This window comes from Rutilus rutilus (assembly GCF_951802725.1).
Source record: "Rutilus rutilus genome assembly, chromosome: 10".
NCBI classification, from domain to species: Eukaryota; Metazoa; Chordata; class Actinopteri; order Cypriniformes; family Leuciscidae; genus Rutilus; species Rutilus rutilus.
In genome coordinates, this window is record NC_140215.1 from 13,935,509 (window position 1) to 13,953,431 (window position 17,923).

General features: G+C 36.8%; 1 protein-coding gene across 1 annotated transcript in view; it reads left to right on the forward strand.

The window, feature by feature from the left end:
• The first annotated feature begins 3,565 nt into the window (after nt 1-3,565).
• satb2 (SATB homeobox 2) overlaps nt 3,566-17,923 on the forward strand; it is a 33,839-nt gene continuing 19,481 nt past the window's right edge. Inside the window, exons 1-3 of the mRNA XM_084421312.1 lie at nt 3,566-3,752; nt 7,286-7,468; nt 16,341-16,467. Of these exons, the coding sequence (XP_084277438.1) occupies nt 3,581-3,752; nt 7,286-7,468; nt 16,341-16,467 (482 nt within the window). The 5' untranslated portion in view covers nt 3,566-3,580. The remainder of the gene's footprint in view (nt 3,753-7,285; nt 7,469-16,340; nt 16,468-17,923) is intronic.

The following is a 17,923-nucleotide window of genomic DNA, read 5'->3' on the forward strand; positions in this document are numbered from 1 at the left end:
TCGTACGTGATTGACGGCAGACACACTAGAGCTGGTTTTATCTACCCATCAAATATTTGGTGCTGGGGTGAACGAGGATCAGAGAGATAGCGAGAGAGAGAGAGAGAGAGAGAGCGATTGGCATAGAGATGGGAGAAGAGATTCAGACAACCTCTTGATTGGGATCGGAAGACTCATTAAAATCAGACAGGTTTGAACCTGTGAAGCCCAGTGAGGGAAAGAACAAAGACAGCCCATCAGTGCCAGATGAACTAAGACCGATAAAATACTTTGAGGGTTGATAATACAGAGCAGCTTGTAGGCAAACAGATGAAAAGCTCTCAGTCATTTAAGGCAGTGAACACATCAAGCACAATGGACATTGTGTCCGTTTGCGGTTTCATTCTTTAGATTTCTCGCTTGGTTCTGTGCAAGTTTCTGAAACATCTAGAGACACTTTGTGAAGAGATTTTATTTTACCCCTGGGACTGCAAGTCTAATGGGCAAGCCCACAGACGAGCTGTTAATTAAAAGCAGATCTGTTCGCCTCATAGAGTTGAAGTGGATCACAGTGATCTTACACAGCAGCGCGTTGTATCTGTTATACTTTAGGACCTTGTCCTCTATTGTTATTGAGATGCAGCGCAGTTCAGATTTGCCATTTTAAAAAACTTTGGCATGATGAGTACAACAGAAATGAGAGGTAATGGCTACATATGCACTGGGGGAATGTCAGTTTTAATTGGAAAGCTGTGTTTAATGGATGCTATTAATTTTGTATATAATATGCAAGTGTTTTCATAAGCATGCATGTCCATTGTTGTAGAGTATGTTCACACTTGAGCTTTATTAAACTGTCTCAAAGGCTCTGTAAATCTCTTTGTTGTGTGCGCGCGTAAGTGTGAAAGTACAGTGTGGACCATCAGTTCTTCCCTCAGCAGCACATGAACACATTTCTTTCCATTCAAATGCTTTTAAAGTGTTTTTCCCTCCCACCCGCTTATTAAACTGTAAAGAATTCAGACACTTGATTTCTGGACCCGAGTTAGGTTTCTAATCACGCAGAGGCTAATGTTTTTAATTTATTATTCATTTTGAAAATTTAGCTCCAGCTTGTAATTCTCATTGGACTTTTTTTATGTTCCATAATGATGTTTTTCTCGTCAAGTCCAGAGAAGAGACTGATGTTTTCTGCATAACCACTGTGAGGAGAATAGCAGAGAAGGTGGACTATCTATCTATCTATCTGTCTATCTATCTATCGTCCCTCTGTATAAGTGATATGCAAATGAAAGCGCTCAAGTGGAGAGTACTGTATGTTTCTAGTCTTTAACTTTTGGCACGGACTCAGTACAGCCTGGCACTGACTCTAAAGGACATTACCAATATTAAAGCTTTGGCTGTAAAACAAAGACCTCTGGAAATTGTCCCCACGGAAATCCCTGGCTCAGACAAATGTGGACACATCCACGTGCACTCAAAAATACTACGTTTGCGCACACACACACATACAGATATCTTAAAGTAACTTAATAATTCCTAAAAAGATTTTGAGCATCTTTGCTTTCATATAGTATATTTGTCTTGAGGTCTGACGTTTTGGCTCCACATATAAATACACACACACATCAGTTTACGTTCCCCGTAGACGCTGAAGCAGAACTAGACACTGGGCCTCAGCTTCTCTGCTTGCTGATAGTCTTGATAAGATGCCAGCGTCCTCTTAAACTATTCCCTGTATTTTGGGACACTGAGTTGGATGTCCTTGTGTTGTTGTCTGTTAGCAGCAGCTGTTTAGTTTGTGTGTAAAGGTTAGCGATGTGTGAGTTTTCTTGTTAAAATTTTTTAAGTAAAATGCTAATCGAATTTCAGTCATAATTTGTATGCAGTCCTTTAAGAATCAAATAAGATCTTTAAGAACTTTGATAACTTGTTTTCAGAATCTCAGTTGATTTATTTAGCAAGTTCTTATTTAATTCCTTTCAGGGTTGGACTCAATTAATGATTTATTTAATCAAAATGATGAATCATTATCATGGTCATGGTGAGGACCAAAACATTTTTTTGGGGGGGGGAATCCTAATTTCTTACAGTACATTTTATATTTACGTTTTACGATTTTGACAGCCCAGATTTTTGAGAATACACCCATTTATTTATTTTTTATATGTGATATTTTTTATTTGACCATGAATTGGAAATAAAATACAGAACATACTGTAATGTATTATTATGTCGTTATATAAAAAAACAAAAAACAATTCTCCGTCGCTTTGGTACATTTCTTGAATCATCCTTAAGATTTGCAAACCAGTTTAAGTGCATTTCTCAAACAATTCGTACAAACAGCACCACACAATGGATTACCTGCAAAAGCCTGTGACTTGCTAAAAATCCTTTGGTTAATCTCTCAAAAGTACGTTTTTATGTCAATGAACATATCAGTGCCATCGGAATAAGTCCATGTGTCATTGTTAACAAACAAGATTGTCAAAATGCTTAGTCGTGTTGTCAGTATAACAGTGTACTCTGTCAGTTTTTTTCAGATGTAAACTATGTCTACACAAGACACTTTATCTGTATGGCATATATACATTTCAACAGCACAAATGTACACATTACTCTATGTGGGATATTGATTTAGATGTCCCAACATTCAAACATTTGAATGATTGAGGACACGGTTGTTCTCCCAACATTCAGCTGTTCCTTTCCTCAACTATTGTAAGGTCATGATTTGAGAACTTGGTCCAAAATAATGGTGCTTATTTCATCAGAAACATGTCTACAATCTTGGCCTCTTCTACCTCTTCCACTGCTTTGCCTCCGTACCCTTCCACCACACATCCTTCTTCCCGGCTGTTGACCCTGTTTGTTATCTTGTAGTTCTTCCATTGTCAGAATTTGTAACACTTGTGTTGTGCTCTGTCTAAACGTGTATATGCTTGCCAAATGAAGCTTCATGAGATGCACCTCTGAGCTATTTTAGAGAACTAGTTGATCATTGGTTGATCTAGCCCTTTAGATTTCCCTTCATTTGTCAATTCAAAATTCACCTCCGCAGTTCATTACTTTAGGTCACAATTACAAAATAAAAGTCTAAGAAATGTAGTCTTAGTCTAGCCTTTGAAATGTCTTTTGCTTTTAATGACTTATGCAAGGAACTAATGCCTAGATGTTTTGAGGGGTAAGACTTCAACAGGGAAACAGTAATAATATATTTTGATCAACATGACAAAAGCAATTGATAATGTAGGAAACAGCAGACAATTGTGCATAATCAATTACATGAATGAACCAAAGCATTTGCTATTTGTTTAAAAGAATGATGTGCACAAGTGACTAGATGATGTGGAGGTTAAACATGTAGTTGTGAGAATTTCAGTTGTGATCTGAGAAATGTACCAAAGCGACTGTATTGTAGAAAAACTGTATTATATCACCCATGCATTTACTCATTTTTGTTATTGGATATACAATTTATGATGTTCAGAAAAAAAGCATATGCATTTATACTGTTTTCATTAGGTCTCTCACTCTTTCCCTCTCTGTCTCAGGTCCTTATCCTCTGGCTGGTGTTCCCTCTGTAGTGTGGAGGGGGATGGAGCGTTGCGGAGGAGAGAGCCCTCGTTTGCGGGAGAGCCCCGAGCGACGTGGGAGCAGCAGTCCTGATATCGGTGGCCCCCCACCAAAGATGGGCCGTCTGGAACTCAATGGCAGTCCTACAGGTCACCGCAGTCGCCACAATGGGGCCTCACAGAGACCTCTCAGCGGTAAGACATTCACAACCTTTTCTATCCCTCCATTTCTGTTATATCATATTACCTTTTTTTAGTCTTTCCTTTTTAAATAGTAGTAAAGTGGAGAAAGAGAGAAAATAATGGTGAGAGAGATGGGAACAGGACATGTTGCAGGCCAAATTCAAACCAGCATCACAAACACTTGCACCATGGCACAATGTGCTGCCCTGGTGCACAGATTCTAACCAACCACTACACCACTGCTTCAACAAATATATATATATATATATATATATATATATATATATATATATAGTGATATAATTGTTTTTTTAAAAGTGAATAAACATCAAACAGCACATCTAGCTACACATTCAGCTTGGTTTTCAATTTTATCGGACATTATTAAAATAGCCGCCCATAGTGCACGATGCAGATCAATCTAATCCCATACACCACTGTAGTTCAGCTCACAGGAGTGTTGTGGCCTCTATAAGCTCAGTGAATTAAGTAGCACTATATAGTGCTGATTTATTCCCCATGGCCAGTTATTGATTGCAACAGTAGCGTGTGTATCAGAAGGAGGGGTCATATTGATTACAGTGATCCTAACAAATTGCCACATATTTGGTCACAGCTGTGATTATTGAATGGCTTTAAATATGTTTTTACACACGGGTAGTTGACACGTAACATGGACATGAACTGTTTTAATTCAGGTTTTCATCTAGATTTTCTCCAAAAATAAATGACAAGTCAGATATTGCATTATTTATTTATTTTCTAGATAGATTTATTTATTTGGACTTACCTTATCAAGCTTCATGATTCTCAGAGAAAAGGAAAAAATGATCTAGGCCAAATTATTAGTGCTTTTTTTCTCTCCTAAAATGCTCAGAGAAACACCTGAAACAAAGGTCAATTAAATAGTCCTTTGGTCTGACGAATTAATTTAAATATATATAAAAATATATATACACTACCAATATATACTGTTGTGACTGCTTCATTATCATGTCCACAAACCCGCATACAGTTACACATGAAGGTAAAGTGGTTCTGACAATAAAGCTGTTACATATTGTCCTCTAAGGAAACATGCGGTCTGTGTCCAACAACACACAGCCACAGCACAAGTGTTATATTCTACCATCACTCACACTTTGTAATCCCTGATGTTATGCATTGGGCCAAAATGTCATCAAGGTCAAGCTGTAATTCATCTTGACAGCGAGCAATGTGTGCAGCCAATCATAAAGCCACATATCAGATATAGATTAGATATTTCTCAGGGGCCAAGCAACACATACTGTGTGTTTGTTCACGACTGTGTGTATGTGTGAGTATCATTTGCAGTACACCTCTGAAGCAGATTTGATTTGACAAAATATCTATGTCAACAGATTATTTTCTTAAGATTTGTTTGGAATAGGTGGAGGAGGAAAGTAGTGGGGCTCTCTCTTCCTGTGCCCTGGCAGATGGGCCGAATGGTTAGTTTTAATAAAAGGTTGTCTTGAAGCAGTCTTCTCCAAACCACAATGGAACAATAAAGAGTGGGCCACACACAAGTCAGACATGGAATCAAAATCACTCAGACACATGCCTGGATTGCTAAAAATCCCTAATCGGGTTTTGTTTTTTTGTTTTGTTTTTTTTGTCCAGCTAAAGTATGTCAAACAAAGTTAATTTACTTGCAAATTTGCACAAGACATTAAGTCTGTTTTTCAGAGAAAATATAAATCTTATGGTTTGCCTCTTTTGCAAATTATTGAAAAACAATTTGCCAATGGAATGACCTTAAAAACAAACTATAAAAATAAACTTAAAAATGAGGTTCATTCGATAAATATTTTATGATTAGCATTATTATTATTATCTAATGCAATTTTGCTTTTATCTGGCTGATAAAAATATAAAAATTGTATAGGCTGTTTATCTATTCTTTCAGGGAACCCAACAAAAATGCTGATTTAAAAATGTTCATTTGCAGAATGCTATATTTCAAAATATTTAATATTGTTACTTTAGTCAATGGCAGTGTCACATTTTTATATACAGTTTAAAGCAATTACACAGTAATTATAGTAACAGTATAGTCCACAAATAAGTCTATAACTCTAACAAATTACATACTTTAACATTCCTACAGAAGTCGAAAAAATATGTTCTGGCATTAAAGCGCATTAAAACAGACAATCAAACACAGAGACTTATTCAGAGTGAGTGTTGCAGCACAATTAAACATATACCCACACATACACACACACACACACACACACACACACACACACACACACACACACACATAAAAATGAGTCAGACAAGGGCTTCGCACACATGCTGTTATCTTGTGATGAAACTGTACTCATACAGGGTATACAGGGATGAGCCCATGGGAGCTAGCAGAAAAAAGAGAGAGAGAGAGAGAGAGAGAGAGAGAGAGAGACTGCTGGGAGCTGCTGTGTGTTGACAGTTATATTTCCCTATTGGGGGAAATTCACTTACTTGAATTGGCACCGGCCCCTGGTCTGTAATTCACTCCACAAGAGCATTCTGAACTGGAAGCCAGGGTGATTAATGGAAAGGAAATAGAAATATAGGAATTGACTGATTAAACCAAGGGGCTCTGGGAGCCATGCGTAAATGTATATGTATTTGCATGGAAGTGTGTGTGTGTGTGTGTGTGTGTGTGTGTGTGTGTGTGTATAAATTAGGAGAGAGAGTTTAGTACTACTCTGCTCTTATTAGTACAACTGGGATTTTGCCTAATGCTTTCAGCCTATAATTTCTGAGGGATATTAATTAATAGTCTGAAGGCTTTTGAGCACTTCAGGGAAATTGAACAAACCAACGGAGATTGGTTAGGCCTAGATTAACCAGGTAACTTGGGTGGGATGTGTGTGTTTTCAGGCATCATTAGGTACTGCGTACTATTTCTCAACAAGCCGTGAATGACTATGCATCCCGACATCCCATTAAAAGACGGGACTCTGTACCCACCAAATCACTTGCCAACATATTTTACAGGTTAATCATAAACGTTTTTTACTTAAATGTTAACAAAGTCAACACTACTAAAATAATGTGTTAAGTTACAGCGCAATGAGCCGTAACCTCGAACAAGGCAGAAACGTTTGCATATCCGTTGGAGGCTCATGCAACTAATTTTATTAAGTGACCCTGCCGTTAGCACGCAGTCCGTTGACTTGAAGAGATATCAGCTCAGCTGCCCTGACAAAGTGGAGGGAGGCATCATAAAAAATGATAGCTTTAATGGAGTATAATGTGGCTGGTTTGATGGTTGGTTTGATACACAATCTGGACGGTTTGTCCATATTGAGTATTTGCATGGGCCGGTGGACAACTGATTGACCCAGTCCACCTTATTCAAATGCAATGATGAACCTATTAATCATTAATGATTTCAAATGAAAAGACTTTTCTCGTGAACAGCACGTGGCAACTATTCAAAATTATGCCATATACACTCGATCGAGAAATAGAGCAGTGGATGGAATATATTTTTAAAAACCTTTAATATTTAATATTTAAAAACTGTTTTGCAGGTCTGATGATTCCAGTCTTCTGCGTGGTGGAGCAGATGGATGGAGGGATGATATCAGATGGAGAGAGCCGGGAGGAACATGCCGAGTTTGTGCTGGTCAGGAAGGACATCCTTTTCACTCAGCTTGTTGAGACTGCACTTCTCGCCCTTGGCTACTCCCATAGTTCTGCAGCCCAGGCACATGGTGAGTTCAAAAGTGCCCAGTTCAGCACAGTTGATGAATTTACATCTACAGTTTCATTTAAAAAAAAAGAAGGAAAAAAACTTTCATTTCCAGTGTGACAAACCAGAAGCATTATTTGATATTTTAACATTTTATCTTGATTTACTATTTAATCGAGCTGCCAAAAGTTAAAAAGTACCTTGTAGTTTACAATGATTCAATTTAATTTAATCTGTATATAAAAAAAAACAACTAAAAAAACTTTATTGCAGTTAATGTAATATTAATTAAATAAAAGGCCATTTAAGTTTGTAACTTGGCTTTCATGGCTGTTTCTTAACAGACTTAAGTACACTTTTAAAATAGTACACTTTGTAATCATTTCAAATGTAAAGTAACAGTAGCGTGTTATTTGAAAATGAATATTTTTTAGATTTTAGATTTTCATTCAATAGAAATGACATTAAGGTATACTTTAGTTTACTATAAATGCTTGTCAGTACATTCGACAATTGAATTTGAATTGAATTCATTTAAACTATAACACATTTTCATTTAATTGCAATTATCATGCAGTTACGTGTCCGAAAGCATTACATTCAGTTTGCACTTAATTAGATACATTTAAATGATATTCTTTCAGTAATACGTGCACTTTTTAAAAGTATTCTAAAGTGTACATCTTTTTCATTCAGGAAGCACTTTACAATACGATTCATTCATCATCACTAGATAATCTATGAGATATGCATAACAAAAATATATCTTAATTATATATATAATATACAGTATATTTATATCTTAATTATATATTGTTTTACAATCTAGTTTAATATTAATTCACAAATATACAGTTTGTTGTTAACTGGCATTCATTCATAATGCATTAGAGTAACTCATGTTCATTTATTCAAAATAAAATGATAATGTTATGTTTATTTAGAAATTGAAATGAACCTAGATTAGTAAATGCTGTAAAAAGTATTTCATCTAATGCAAATATTCATCTAATGCATTAAACTAATGTGAATGAAATGGAACTTACAGAAAAGTGATACCAAAATGCAAAAGAATTATATTTATTTCTGATAACTAGATACCTGAATTAAACATGCATTTTACCTGCATGTGTAATCATTCCGTAATACATACTCTTTCACATTCTATTGGAACAGTATGCACTGCACAGTATGCAGGGAGTAAAACGCTAGTATGCCATTACATTACAGTTCAGAGCTATTAGAGTGGCAAGTAGTGCTGGGAGGAGGTCTGGCTGTTGAGATGTTGACAGGAGAATATACTGTTTTGGGCTTATGTGTCTGAGAACAATGAGGAGGAAGGCCTTTTGCTCAACATAACTGAATAACAGACAGTCTGAAAATCTCATTAAACAAGAACAAAGGAAATGTAGAGGCAAAGAATGTGGTACTTTCACGTCACAAAAAGATGCGTGTGAACTGTATTTGTGTGTATGTGGTAACTTTGTGGGAATGCATGTTTGTGTCTGCTCGAGGTCTTTGTAGTGTCCATTTTCTGTGTGTGTTTGTGTGTGTATATGGAGAATGTTTATGAGTATGTGGGCCAAAGAAGCAATATAATGCTTTACTTTATTGTTGTGCACATGATTGTCATCTCCCAGGAGATTGAGAGTTTACTTGTATTCTGTGAAGTATGAAGAAAATTTAAAACAGTCATTACTTCATGTTGATCCATGGTAACAAAAGACATCACGATTTACTTCATAGGTTGAGCATTTGGCATTTATGTGAACTTATTTTTTTGTAGTCACAGTTCACGTTCTGTACGTCTGACTAGAAAGAAGTTTGCTGTGTGATTTGATGGCGCTGCATTTTATTGAAAGGATTTTTAAAAGTTTTGTCAGAAAAGAGAGAGCGAAAATTGAAGGCCACGTTTCAACCTTTAATTAAATGATCGTTTAAGTCAGGCTGATGAAATGTCTGCTACGTTTTTGTAGTGATTGTAGTTTTTAAAATTAAATGCTGCGTGGTTGTGTTTGTGTGCGACTGCAGCTTGTTATTCAAAATAATGTGAAATAAGCATCCTTTCTCTTTTTGTGACAACTAAATATAAACAGTAACGAAACCAGAAAGAAAGAAAAAACATTAGTCACTCGCGGGTCAACAGCGTGTCTTTAAATTCACTCAAAGCACTCCCTTTAGAGATTCCTTTGAAGAGCCAAAAACAGGATCAATATGTTACCCACACAGCGACTCCTAAAGCCATTTGTGTAACCTCCAAAAATACCGTAATGTGCTATAAAAATAAACAAGTATGCAAATTGATAGAAGCGGCATTATGATTGGAAAGGCAGAATAGTCCTGTCTGGCCCACACAATGGCGCCACATCTGTAAGGAAGTCCCAGACGCTCTGCTCCTCTGAACGCAGAAACACGAGAGGTCACCTCTGCACGGTCGCAAAACAATATCAAAAGGACACGGAGGAGGAGAGGACAGCAGTGGAAAACAAACAATTTAGACTCAATATAATCCACACACCCTCACAGTCATCAGTTCAGATGAGGCCAGATAAAAGAAAAGGTGAGGGCTACGGCTAAAAGAGCGCTCGCTCGCGCACTAGCGAGATGCACTGACTTCAGTTTATTCCTAAAACGAGCAGAGAATGAGCGATAGAAGGAAAGAGGGAGAGCTCTCCTCTCAAATGAATACTTTTTGTTTTTAAAGCAAGCGTTTATGTTAAATGAATAATTTCTGGCTTAAATTATACATTTTTTCCTCTGCGGTTCACAACCAAAATTACACAGAGTCCCATCTATTTTCTCCCTGTTTGAATTGTGTCCTGCATAGCTCTCTCGTAGTGGTATATTTAAGCTCCTCTCCCAGCACCGCTGCCTTTCTTTAATTAGCCTGACCAGTAATTAACTGGGAGATATTGTTTATTTCAATTATAAGGGTCTGAGTACTTTTATAGAATTGTATGGACAGACCTGTACTTTAAGGCTTCAGACAATTAACAGTGGTGATGGATTACAGCACTAGCGCATTGTTGTGCTGCCACGTTTGACATGCAGCCACAACAGGTCGAACTGGGGCATTTTGATGAAAATACGCTCTGTTGCCTGATAGAGGCCGAACCGTCACTTCTTTGAGTAATGATAATTAACTTATTCCCACTTTTAATGTGGACATTTGCAGAAATGCTTTACTTATAGCCAGGGATAGGCCACCCAAAAATGAAGGTTCTGACATAATTTGCGTCATTTTGTCCGAAACCTGTATGCTTTTTTACCATGGAAAATTACAGGAGAATTTTTGAAGAATATTTGGGTGATGATCTATCTCAGTCTTCAACGAATCCTTTGATTTACTTAGATTTATGACCAAAGTGAGTAAGCTTTCCATCTGCCATCTGACGCACCTGGCAGCCAATCAGAAACAAGTCAGTTCCATCGTTGTTGTTGCCAGGGGTCTTCACCTCTCTATCTCATTTTTGACAACCATGTCTTTCCCAGACAAACTTTCAAACCCTCATGTCCTTCCAAACCTGTATGCATTTTTCTTTCTTCTTTCAAACAACATTGGACCCCATTGACTTTCATTGTATGTGCGAAAAGCACCAAGACATTTTTCAAAAATCTGATATCATAACAGATGTAAGATGCTTATATTATGATATTATAGTAAAACCAAAACCATAATACATTCTGAAAGTATTTCTTAGGCCTGCCGTTCCTGTTTTATTTTTTCCTGTGTATATTACTAATGATTGATAATGACACTATAGAGATGGTTTTCACGAGTGGGGCGTCCCTTCAATGGAGCCAAGTCATTCAGAGCAGCAAGCATTAGGAGTTCAGTGCATCTATCCAAACTAGCTCTGCCGAAAAGAGTGTGTGTGCTAGGGAACATTTTCAGACTGTGTGTGAGGTAGCGTTTGTGTGTGTGAGTGTGTATGGATGGATACACATAAGCTTTAGCCAAGCCACCAGCCAACCACATGAAAGCCCAGCACTGGGAGGAGGAATTTTAATGTGGCAATGGGAACAATGGTTTGTACTGGGGGAGGAAAATGACAAGGAACAGAGTCTTTCCAAGTTAAAAATGATTCATTAATGACATTACCACAGTCTCTGTATGATGCTAGCTCATACTGTAAATAGGCATACATTTTACCGCTTTTTATTGGAACAGGACTCATTGCTTTTTTCAGATTGGTTGCAATGAGCTGTCTGTTCAACACTGAACATGTGAATGGGGTAAAGCCGCTGACGTTCGGGGCTTTTGAAGTGTTCGACAGCAATTGAAATGGATCACTTAAAGTACATTTAGAGCATAACTTAAAGGGATAGTGCACCCAAAAATAAAAAAATAAAAAAATCCCAAAAATTGGGAAAATTGTCACCCAAAACAAAAATGATTTATGTTCACCCATAAATCATGAAAATGATTTACTCACCCTCAAGTCATCCTAGGTGTATATGACATTCTTCTTTCAGACGAATACAATTGGAGTTATATTAAAAAATGTCCTGGTTCTTCCAAGCTTTATAATGGCAGTGAATGGAGAAAAATATTCATATTTAACACGTTACAAAGTAAAATTCTAGCTTCCGGCCAAATGGCCATACGCAGTATACTTACGCCTAAAGAGCAACTTTCGCAACTTGTGAAGTCGTAAGTAGTGTAGTGTGTCATGAAGTAGCGTAAATATCAGCAGTACTCGTATAAGTTGCTCTTGAGTCTAAGTGGAATCCGTATGTTCGTTTGGCCGGAAGCTAGTTATTTTACTTTATAAAGTTTAAAATATGTATATTTTTCTCCATTCAGATTGTATTCGTCTGAAAGAAGAATGTCATATACACCTAGGATGGCTAATTTAAATCTTCGGGTGAACTATTCCTTTAAAGTACATCTCAGTTCAGTCTTATTTGATGCTACTGCTCAAAGTTGGAATCATCTGTCTTATATGTCTTGAATACTCAAAACGTCTGCGGTGGGCATTCATTCAGCATTGCACAATAAGACAAAACAGCAGCGTTCCTCAAAAATCATAGCAAAACCAGTAATATAAACACAGACTTGAAGAAGGAGGACAGATCTAAAGGTGGGCGGGGCACAATCACACAAATTGTCTTCATCTGTCTGACTTGCCTCTCTTCATCTGTCTGACTTGCCTCTCTTCTTTAATTCACTGTCTGGGGAATACATCTCCACAAATACCTTTAGAACAAAGACAAGAAGATTGTGTCTCAGAGGATAGAAGTTCACTGCTGTTACAAGGGTCACCAGCAGGGACGGCCTGTCATGTTGTGGTTGTCTAATAATCCATTATAAATTCTGACATAAGAAAGCTTTGCCCCCAATCATAACTGGAAGCAATTGACAAAACTTGACCATTCCCTCTATATTCACTGAACTCTTCAAATAGCATTGAATGAAAGTAGAAAACAGTTACAGTTTACAGTATCGTTAATTTACATGATTTATTCATGCCAAGCACTGCACACCCATACGTCACAGTATTCACAGATTCCACACCTAAACATTTTCTTACATTTGACAGAAAAAGAAAATAACAAAGAAATTGTATACTGAGGCTATTTTGGTCTTTGATATGTGTAACGTTAGCTCTCTTCACAACAACACAGACACAGGTTGGTTCTGGCATTTTAATTCTTTGACTCGTCTTGTTTACGCCGTGAGAACTGCATTCATAAATGAACATACTACAAACACATCAGCATATTATACAATACAGTCTTAAAGGAAACGAGATGCAAAAAAAATTATGCTTTCCACACATCAAACAATTATATATACATGTGAAACAAATACCTCGTTGGCTGCTTGTCATGAAAAGAGGTCCTTGAGTCCTTAGTTTTACAAAATCCTCTTTACTGTCCCCTTTGACTGGAGACAAAACTTATTTTAAACTTAAATTCAACTTTCAGAGCCTCGTTAGGCGTCCGCTCATCATCAGTCCATCGGGGGCGACGCAACATTTTGTCATTTCCACTGAAGTGATGCATTCTTGCGCCTTACATTTAAAGAGACAAACAAATTTACATCAAATACACATTTTTACATTGTAGGCTACCTCTAATAGATGAATGCATGAATTTATGGATTTAATTATGAATTATTTATTTATTTTGTACTATATTTCTTGCCCAAATATTTTACTGACTACACACTTTTCTTTATTTGCAAAACACTTTTATTTGTATGTCCTAGTCAAATATAAATATACTAAAATGTATTTGAAACACATTATTTTATGCTAAGTATGCTTCAAATACATTTACATATTTATGTACTTAATATAAATACCCTGGAATTGTACTTTTGCTATACTAAATTTATATACTTAAAGTCTGCTAAATTGGAACTAATTCTGTACTTAATGCACTTTAGTTATACGGAAATAGTGCTGAAGTATATTTGATTGTGCTAAAGTGGAACTGTGGACCTTTAGGTACACTTTAAAGACTGATATTATACAGAGATCATTGGCCCTGTTTAGATTCTGACACTGATAAGCTCCCACATAAGAAGCAATCAGCCAATAGGGGAAAAAAAGCGGTGGAATGGGTTACACAGAATGTCTTGCTATCTCTAGTCAAAACACAAACACTGAACTGAGAGAAACAGTGGAGCCCTTGCTAATAACAAAAACAGTTTCTGTCCAAAATGAACTCATTCAATCAGGCTTTAGTGGCAGCACTGGCATGGCAGTATAGTGTCTGGATGGAGGTAAGTGATCCATCGGCATGTCTGTGTGTGATTGAGCAGCTGGAGCTCTTCAGATGACACAAACAGCCTAAAGCACAAAAAAAATTACAGAAGAGAGAGTAAGAGAGGGAAGCTGGGTAGCGTCTGGGTCTCATTTAGTGGATAGTAATGTGATTAGCATTGTTTAGTTTTCACAGCTTCAGTCAGTCCCTCTTAAGACCATGGGAAATACTTTTGTGCGAGTGTTTGTGGATGTGTTTTGTATATCTATTCATTGCACACCCTTGGTTTTTGGTCAGGTTCACGTCCTGTTGTCGGATGTGTTGAATGTATACATTCGCACAAGGGATGTACATTGACCGCACATGCACACGAGCAGTGCGTGTTGAAAAGTGTTTACGGACGTGTGCAGTGTTTGGAAAACGGTTAATAATGCAGTGAGCACAGGGTCCAGTTTACATGTACAGCGCATCTTGACAATGATTGCGACATCTGGAAATAAATAGAGCGGAGGGCATAATAGATTCAGCTAATTCATTTTTAATAGCACAGTGTGGTTCTTGGAAAAAAATTATGGCACCCTCAGTAGATGCCACTGCTGCTTAGGTTTTATCCTCACCCTGATCTTTTAACCTACTCAGCTTCAGTATAATTTCAATAATTTATGTCAGTGAAGAAAATTTGAAGGTAAATGCACTGAAATTGCCCTAAAAATACATTTAAAAAGTTAAAAAGTCTAAAAAGATGATCACTGCTTGACTTCTGGCAGTTTACTGTCATTTTTATTGTGTTTAATAATAGTTAAACACATCAAAACATTTCTCATTAACCATTAAAGAGATAGTTAACCCAAAAATTCTATCATCATCTACTCATTTACCCTCATGTTATTCCAAACCTGTATGGCTTTCTTTTTTAATTGGAACACAAAAGAAGATTTTTTTTTTTTTTTTTTTTTTTTTTTTTTACACAATAACAGTCAGTGAGGTCCAATGTTGTTTGGAACTACACTTTCACTGTATGAGCTGTAGTTGAAACATACTTAAAAATATCTGCTTTTGTGTTCTGCAGAAGAAAAAGAGTCATATAGGTTGCCAATAACATGAGTAAATGCTGACAGAATTTTCATACTTGCACGAACTATCCCTTTAAAATGGGAAGCAATTGACGTCCCTTCACCCAGGTCATTGTGGGATGGCCTTAGTTACCTGGAGTATTTACAAAACAATCAGATGGCATCGTTCATAAATATGGCTTTGTCTCACAATGACACCCCGATTACAGATTACTCCTCAGCCATAAATGCTCGTCTCTTCCTTTGCACGACAAGAGGCATTTATAACAGTCAATTTGGGTTAATCATACAATCATTGACCTGTGTTTATGACGGCCCATTAATGGAGGGTGGGGGGATTGGGGGTGGACGTAATTGTCAGAGGCTGCGATGCGCTAGACGAGCTCCTGCTTCCTATATATACTCCTCGGTTATAAAAGATCCACAGGCGCCCCTTGGGCCCGTAGTTATTTGTGTGGCCCTCAGTATGCATGATAGATGCTTCTTCCTGACCTGATAAGTATTTAATAGATAAAGCCTTATCATTGGTGTTATTGTTCCTTGCTGTCTGCTTTTATAGCACAAAAGGAAGCGCAGCAGAAAACGAGAAATAAGGAAACAAAGTCCTCCGAAATGTGTGATTTCCAAAATGTTTGATGCAATAACCCACAGATAGTCTAAATTATTTTGCAAATGATAAATATATGACTAATTTCCCACTATGCTTCCTTGTCACTTAAAAATCTTATGTATAATCATATATTTCACCATATGCAGTAAATCATGTTGGTTTCCCACCTACCTTAATTCCCTCTTTTCAATCACTCCTTGTTCCCTGTCTTTCAATCATCATGTTTTGTATACCCTCTAATGTTGGCTAATTTCTGCTGTAAGTGGGTGCTAGTGTGATGATGTAATGTGCCAGCTTTGGTTCTGGTTTTGTGGAGCTGCCTACTCAGTGGAGTGGAGCCCCTCCTAACTTATTCTCTTATTGAGATTTCATTACAGCCATCATTGACATGAGGCCATCTCTGATGATGTCATGGAAATATGCTACACAAATTTGCTGCACAATGAGATCAAGTGGGGTTAATCGACTCCTGCCCTCTCTCTGCTTCCTTCTTACAGGCATCATTAAGGTGGGCCGCTGGAACCCCCTGCCCATCCATTACCTGACAGATGCTCCAGAGGCAACGGTTGCTGATATGTTGCTGGACGTTTACCACATGGTCACGCTACGCATCCAGCTACAGAGGTACGAGACCACAGAGCACTCTTAATCCTTTCCCCACCATTGATGGAAATTTCCGTAATTTGTGGTAAGACAACGCTTCCCTGCCATAGATGGAAATTACCAGCTTTCTGTGTTTTCACTGTTATAAGGTAGGGGGCGCTATAAGGCATCTTCTGAAAGAGTACAGAATCTCCTGATCAAAACACAGGCAAAGAAGCAGCAGAAACAACTAGCAATATCATATGTAAAATAACGCGATCATCAACATGAAATGCTTTGTGGGTGTTGGTGGACTCGATCTACTCCATCTGTGTTTTGATCATCATTCTGAATCCCATCCAGATGTAGTCTTTGACAAAACCACGATTTTCTCAGCTTTTTGCTCAAACGTTGCATTTTTTAAAACTTAACCACATTCAAGTGTAGATAATAAAAGAATGCATGAAGCTAGAAAAGCAACTTTTTTAAAAATAAAGGTATTTCAAAAGTCCCTTGGTTCAGCAGAGAGCCCTCTGCATATCAATAACCTTCATGGTTGTATGTTTTTTTAAATAAAAAAATAATATATATTATTTAAAACATATTTTTTTAATTAATATTGAATGTATTATGAAATATATTTAATACAAATTATTATTATATAAATATATTAATAATTACAGGTCCAAATTTAGGTTTAAATCGCCAGCACAAACAACTAAAAAAAGTTATTTGTGGAATTTAAACAGGATATCTTGAGGTATCAGATTATAAGACTCTTCTAATTGAAACAATTTAATTGATTTTATTTTAAAAGTGAAGTGTAAGCACCTTTAATTTTTTTTTTTTTTCTCCTGATGGTCTTGTGATGACTGGAAAGTCTCACATTTGTGCTGTTAAGTGAAATCATAATTTTTATATTGTGTAACTGATAAATATTGTATCCTCTGTATACAAATTATGGGAAAGTAAAATATTGGTTTGTTATATATAATAATTTATTATATAATTAATTAATTACCAATGATTAAGAATTTATGCATATTAATTGGTGTTATACTATATATTGTATTAATAATTTTGTTATTTTATTCTGTGCATTGTGGAAACACGTACAAAAGTTTCCCTTTTCAATATATATTATAACATTTTAAGCGTCCAGATAATTAGGGGATTTTTTTTCTTTTGTCAATAATAGACAGTTGAGCAAGCATCTAAAGCTCTGTGCATATATAAGAACCGTAGATACTGTAGGCCAGGGTAAATTTTTATCTGCACTTTTGAGCTCTTTCATGATTGCAGTTTACTTCTGGATGCTGAGGAAATAAACATAGACTCCAAAAGAGAGGATTGTAGGCATTGTGTAGTTGTGTACTATCCAGGTTTGTTTTCCTGTATCTTCATGGTGATATTATTGTTGACCCGGCCTGCTGCATGGTTTATTGATTTGGAATTGAAGATGATTACTGTAATGGAGGGATGAGTAATAATTTTTGTA